Source organism: Arachis ipaensis, chromosome B09, assembly GCF_000816755.2.
Source record: "Arachis ipaensis cultivar K30076 chromosome B09, Araip1.1, whole genome shotgun sequence".
Taxonomy (NCBI): domain Eukaryota; kingdom Viridiplantae; phylum Streptophyta; class Magnoliopsida; order Fabales; family Fabaceae; genus Arachis; species Arachis ipaensis.
In genome coordinates, this window is record NC_029793.2 from 144,532,939 (window position 1) to 144,540,246 (window position 7,308).

The 7,308-nt window shown below is 32.6% G+C and overlaps 1 protein-coding gene across 1 annotated transcript; it reads left to right on the top strand.

The window, feature by feature from the left end:
• Positions 974–2,851, top strand: LOC107618710 (UDP-glycosyltransferase 84B1). Its single transcript, XM_016320842.2, has one exon. It carries the CDS (start codon positions 1,188–1,190, stop codon positions 2,634–2,636), a length of 1,449 nt encoding a protein of 482 aa, XP_016176328.1. The 5' UTR covers positions 974–1,187; the 3' UTR covers positions 2,637–2,851.

Sequence of the window (7,308 nt, forward strand, 5' to 3'; positions counted from 1 at the left end):
CTTTAGTGTTTTTATGTATTAAAATATATTTTATCAATTTTTATATGTTACTTTAATTTAGTAAGTAAATATTAATTTTATTATAAAATAAATTAATAAGATTTATTCAAATATCTAAAGTAAAATAATAGGATAATATAAAAAATTATTTAAATTGACGTCTCTTTTAGTAATTTTTATCTAAAAGTAATTTTGACTAATATATTTCAAACAACATTTATTTTACTATAATCCATTTTGATATAAAGATTGCCTAATATAAATCATGTTAACATAAACTTACTTTTCATCAAAATCAAGTTTACAAAATCACTTTTATACAAACTCCCGTTGCAAACTAGTGGAAACTCAGGTGCAGTCGACTTTACGTGAAATTGATAGTTAAACCGTTAGATAGTTTAACTGATTTTGACTAAATTTTCATCTTACAATTCTCAGCTATCAATTTCACGTGAATAATCCAAACACACACTAAGTCGCTTAACAGCAATTCTACTAATTACTTTATTGTGAAAGACCAAAACAGTTTTTTCTCCCATAAGTTTCTCTATATCTTGCTAAGTGGAATTAAGTTCAACAATGAATTTTAATTAATAGTTTAAAAATTTTCCTTCTTTACTTACGTTGATTAGCATAAAAGTTTATTTAAAAAACTAAGATGTTATCGAATCAAATTTTTCTTACTCGTTATTGAATCATTTTTATTTTGACATAATTTAAATTCAACCAATTTTTGAAATGTAAATAACACTAAACTTAAAAATTATTTTATTTTTTTGTTTATAAATAAAAAAATTTTGATGATCTTTTTTATTCTTTCTTTTAAAAAATTTATAAATAATTTTGTTCTTGCCTTTAAAATTCAAAGAACCTGCAAAAAATGATTTTGCCATTTTTTTTAATTTGTTGCTGAACATAGTTTATCACCAAACCTAACCTAAAAACTTCAAATTGGTCAATCTTAAAAATCAAAGCATTATAGTCAAATACGGCTCTCTAAAATAATTATCTTATTATTTGTTGAAGAATGAAGAATGCTTGTAAATAGGCAACTGGATACTAATCATTCATGAATTTCATCGATGAAGCTTAACACTATTAAAGAATAGATTATTCACTAATCAATCTCCACTAAAAAAAAAACAGTAACGATATAATAATATCTCCGTCACTCTGTTTGTGAAACCATGGCTTCCGACGAAAAAACAGAGCTCCACGTTCTGTTGGTGGCGTTTTCAGCGCAAGGCCACATCAACCCGCTCCTGAGGTTCGGCAAAAGCCTCTTAACAAGAGGCCTCCACGTCACACTCGCCACCACCGAACTTGTTTACCTCCGCGTCTTCAAGAAGCCCACCGACGACGACACCATCCCTGCCTCCATAACCGTCAACGGAATCCACGTAGTCTTCTTCTCCGACGGCTTTGTATCAGAGCCAGAGCTCAAAAGCACCAGCGTCGACGACTTCATGGAATCAATAGGAAAATCAGGTCCCATCAGCATCTCCAATATCATCAAAGATCACTTCCTAAGTAACACTTCCAAGAAGCTAGCATGCATAATCAACAACCCCTTTGTTCCATGGGTTGCTGACGTGGCAGCAGAGTTCGGAATCCCATGCGCATGTCTCTGGATTCAACCATGTGCTCTCTACGCCATTTATTACCGCTTCTACAACAATCTCAACTCCTTCCCAACTCTCCACAACCCTAACATCCAAGTCCAGCTTCCCGGTCTTCCATTGCTGCAACCACAAGACCTTCCATCTTTTGTTCTCCCGTCAAACACTTTCGGAAGCTTCCAGAAAGTATTAGCCGACATGTTGCAGTTCCAACACATGAAGAAGCTCAAGTGGATTCTCGCCAATTCGTTCTACGAGCTCGAGAAAGATGTGATAGACTCCATGGCTGAGATTTTTCCTATCAAACCGGTGGGTCCGTTGGTTCCTCCGTCGTTGCTGCTAGGTTCAGACGACGATGACGACGTTGGAATCAATATGTGGAAGCCACAAGACTCGTGCATGGAGTGGCTCAACCAAAAGCCACGCTCTTCGGTTATATACATATCGTTCGGAAGCCTCGTGGTGTTATCGGAAAATCAATGGAAGAGCATAGCGGACGCTGTTGTTCGGAGTAAACGACCGTTTCTTTGGGTGATAAAGCTTAAAGATGGGTCCGTACAAGATCCGTCGCAAATTCCGTCAGCGAGTTTCTTGGAAGAGACGAAAGAGCAGGGCATGGTGGTGCCATGGTGCCCGCAGACGAAGGTTCTTTCACACGATTCCATTGCGTGTTTCTTGACTCACTGTGGTTGGAACTCGATGCTGGAAGCCATAACTGCAGGGGTTCCGATGATTGCGTATCCGCAGTGGACGGATCAACCAACGAATGCGAAGCTCATTTCGGATGTGTTTGGAACGGGGATCCGGCTCCGGCAAGACGACGGCGGCGAAGGGTTCGTTGCGACGGATGAGGTGGAAAGAGCCATTGAAGAGATTTTTGTGGGCCCCCGAGCAGAGGAGATTAGGAAGAACGCCAGAGTGCTGAAACAGGCGGCGAGGGATGCGGTGGCTGAGGGTGGTTCATCTGACCGAAATATCCAATGTTTCGTGGACGAGATTCTTCAAAATCAGAGATGACGACAGATTTCAATTGATTTGGTTGGGCCACAAAAATATGTGTTGATTAGTTCGTATAACTGTCGGTATCTAATGTCGATGATATTGGACTGATCGAATTTTGGAGTTTATGAATTATGATGATTCATTTGCTGAAATTCTTCGCCATTAAATAAGAGAGAGTTGTAATTCAAATGTCATCATCTCAATATTGATATAAAAATTATGATTTCAAATCTTACTTCTAATTTAAAAAAAAAAAATCACAACCACAACCTTTACTTTCTAAGATTTTTGTCCTTTTTTAATTTTAATATTGGCCAATAATAATTTTTTAGCTATATTAGGGGAGGAGATCCTCTCTAGCTAGTAAAAAAAATTGGATGGTATCCAGTATAGGATTTCATCCTTTATTACTCTCTCCTATTTAATTTTGGTCCCATTTATAAAATTAAAAGTGAGATATCACACTTTATTCTCTCAAGTATTAAAAAAAATTGAGAGGATCTATTTCTCTATATTAGAACTTAATCCTAGTGTGTGACACCCAAAAAAAACCTAGTGTGTTTGACCTTTAGCAATAAAAGTTGTAACATATTATTACACAGAGTCTTATAGTTAAAGACGTAAATTAGAGATAACAAGATATTATGATCTATAAAAGCAAAGAAATATATAAATATAGTTAAAAGAATTTATATCTAGAATTTCTAAAATAGTATCATACTTGCATAAATAATTGTAAAAGAAATAGATAAGATCAAAAGAAGGTTAAGAAAACATAATATATAGATCGGAGTTCCAAAATACAGATATCAAGCTTCAGATTCGACCTGCGAAGCTAAGGTTAGTCGGAGTATGTAATTATATATATTTATACAATTCAAAATATAACTCAAACTACAAAATGAACACTTGTTTCTCCAAGTCAACTTCTAGGAAGGACAAAATATACATGCAGAGATCTTATATACATAGCCTAACACAAAATGTAACAGCCCAAAAGATAGTTCTTCGCTTGTAATGAAGCTCTCCAGATAATCAATGAGGTGCCTCTCGACCTGCATTTGAAAAACAACTGAAATATATATGGAATGAGAACCATAGGTTCTCAACATGATAAAGGTGCCCATATAGTTAATATAAAAGGTCCCAAAAAAGCCAGAGACATTCCTAGAACTGCGACACTCAGATTTTAGCTTAAAGATCCAACTAACCAGAAACTAAGTAAGTTATCTAAGGTATTTCAAGTTCTTAATCTAACTTTAACCTAACACTCCACTTTCTGTCTCCTTCAATCCTCCGAATCACCGGTGGAACAAGCTTTCTTCGCACCTCCACCAAGAGAGGTCTCTCAGAAAACATACACATACAATTCAAGCAAAAAAAATACAGATAGAGGTATAATTACAACAAGTAGAACAAGTAGCAGATAAGCAGAGTTAAGCAGTTAAGTAAACCAAAACAATGCATACTTGTAACACCTTGATACTTTTAAACTGAGATTAACTTTATCTGGATTATATTTAGTAGGTGATATTCAAAACCTTGCGAAATTTTGTTTCTTTTTAAAACAAATATGAAATATTTATATAAAATAATTTATATATAAAAATATTGAATAACTTTATTTAGATTTATATTTAGTAGGTGATATTCTGAAATCTATGTGAAATTTTGTTTCTTTTTAAAACAAATATGAAATAATTTATATAAAAAAGTTTGAATAACTAGTCTTTATTAGAAGAGTTACTAGTTGAAAAATATACGTGAATCTAGAAATACTAACATGAAAAACGGGCGTGCTAAACTATGAAGGCACAACAATGACAAGCTTTACTCATATCAAATAATCATAACAAGAAACATCATAGTTACAATTGCAATCACTCAATAAAAATAAAACAAGACACAGAGAAAATCCTAACTCTTTTAATTTGTATAACTATGGCTAAAACAATCGCATATTCTTCCTTCTTAAGGTAAATGCTTAATATTTTGTATTTACGTCCTCGATAGCTTGCTCCTAATAGTGCACTTGTCTTTTCACCTCAACCCAACTGAGCAGTGTATTGCTTTGTACTGCATCGTTCCTGAAGATGGTACGGAGAGATGGCTGAGAAACAAAAGTTTCTCAGTAGTTTATCTATATGGTGTCATCGTATCCATCTCCAACCACTCCGAGTTTTTAAAATAAAAACAGTGATGATGCAATGTTGTTCTATTATTATTTTTAAAAGTCTTGGTTAGTCGGAGTGGTGTGACTTTTAGATGCTTCTCATTTACTTATGTTATGACATGTGTGATGCATACAAAATGCCTAGTGTTAAAACATACAAATGTAAACTCAGAAATCTTGGTATGATGTTCTCATAGGCCATAAAGTAAGGGAAAATAAATAATAAATAAGAGAAGAATAGTAACATTGCCATAGATAAGTCAAACAGAATAGATATGAATAAAATAAAGATCTTAAACAATATCATACATCATATAAAATGGATCTTTGGATAAAGAAGGATCTTTGAATGAAATAATAAACATAATCATAAATTAAAAAGGATAAAAGAAGAACAATCATGATCACACATTTCATTTTACTTTTCATTACTTTTTCTCGTAACTTTTATGGAAGGTATTGAGCTCAAACCGGTATAAAAGGTGGGAGTCCCCTTCCCTTACCGAAGGTTCTTATCCCAAACGTTTTGGCGATCACCTTCCCTTACCGAAGGATCATCTCGATCGATCACCTTCCCTTACCGAGGGATCATATCGATACCTTGTCTTTGAGTGTCACCTTCCCTTACCGAAAGATCATTCCCTCAGTTCAATTTACAATCAAGATTATTTAGACATACACAAGAAGGAAGTCATGGCAACCAAGATATATTATTATAAAATTGATTGGAGTCTCCTTCTCTTACCGAAGGTTCCAAAAGTCTAACAATCACCTTCCCTTACTGAAAGATTATCTCGATTATCTTGTCTTTGGGGGGTCACCTTCCCTTACCGAAGGATCATTCCCTCAATTCTTTAATGCACATAAGATTGTTATTATAATGCATAATGCATATGAAGGAAAGAGACACTATACCATGACATGCAAAGCTAACATCTATGTTCGAAAATATTTAAAACATGACATATAAAAATTAGCACAAAACCCCTACCTCGAGTAAAGTTTCGATAGGTGTTTCGATGCAAATAAATGCGGTTTGTTAGTGAAGTGAGACTTGTTCCATAGCTATACTTTGTGTATACTAGAATGTTTTGTATATAAAAAGGGAATAGAATGAGAAAGGAAGGATCAAATAGCTCTAAGGTATGTGCAGATTATGTTAGGAGGCATTTAGGTGAAATCTTTAATCTGAATCGTTACTTTGTGAGCCCTATAACTTTTTCTACATTTAGAATTTGGAAATATCTATTAGAGACAAATTTAAAGATAATTGAATTTATATATCAGGATGGCTGATAAGAGCGCGATTTTCTACTATGAACTTATAACCGATTTATCTACCTAATTTAATTTGAATTTGATTTTATATGGAACTTAAGTAATAGAGATAGTATTCTTATCTTTTCATATAACAAAATATTATTCAAATCTGATAAATGTAGAATTAGTTATGACTATGTTTTAAAAGGTTGTTTACTGTCGGTTAGAGATTTATTACCACTAGTACTTTCATATGTTTAAATTTTAAATTCAAATCTTAAATTATTACCATTTTAATTAATTAATTAGTTATTAAAAAAATGACTTGATTCAAAAAGTTAGGATGTTACATTCTCACCCCTTTAAAAAAGAATTTTATCCTCAAAATTCGTGTCTCCTAAAAAGATACTAATTCAACCTCACTTATCCTAGTAGATTTTATCTACATTTTTCTTTCTATAGGGATATATGATAGTTCCAACATAAGTAAGTTCAATCAATCCATACATTCAAGCAAACTAAGTGAAGGTACAACACAGTTATAATATCATCATGAGCTAATAAAATTTTAAAAGATAGATTCACATAACGGATAATATTATTCATTTCTTTGTGTCTTAAGTTATTAGTCTTCGTGTATCAGATTTAAACCATACAACATAATACGAAAATTCAAACAAGCAGTAAAACATAATAAGATGCTTAAAAAAATCTTGTAGCTAGTCATACTAAAGCCTTTACTTTCAATGCCTCATACCTCATGCAGTTTTGCTTCATTCTCTCGACTAGTCTATAATGTGCCTTTCACCTAGGTCTCTTAGCTTGAACTCTAAACTTTTTTATAGACATCCAATTTCAATATCGGCTTAACCTTATCCAAATATCTCTTTTAGGTCATGTCTTTTATGTCAAAAACAACTTTAGTTCACATTTAAATCCAACTTTCTAAATCTATCACTAGACCATTTAGATATTCTGAATTCTATCCCTTAGTAACTTCAAATTTGTACAAAGCGTAAAAATATTTTGTACATAATCTTTCAGATAAGTAATAAAAATAATAATTTTTTTAAATCTAATTTTGATAAATGAGTTACATTTAAACTAATAATTGATAAGTGAAAAAAATAATATATTTATTGACATTCAAACAAATCCTGACTCATAAATTTTTTTTTACATCACTAAAAATATTTATTATTGTCAAATAAAATTCTATAATCATTTAAACAAGTTAAAGAAAATAAATTTATA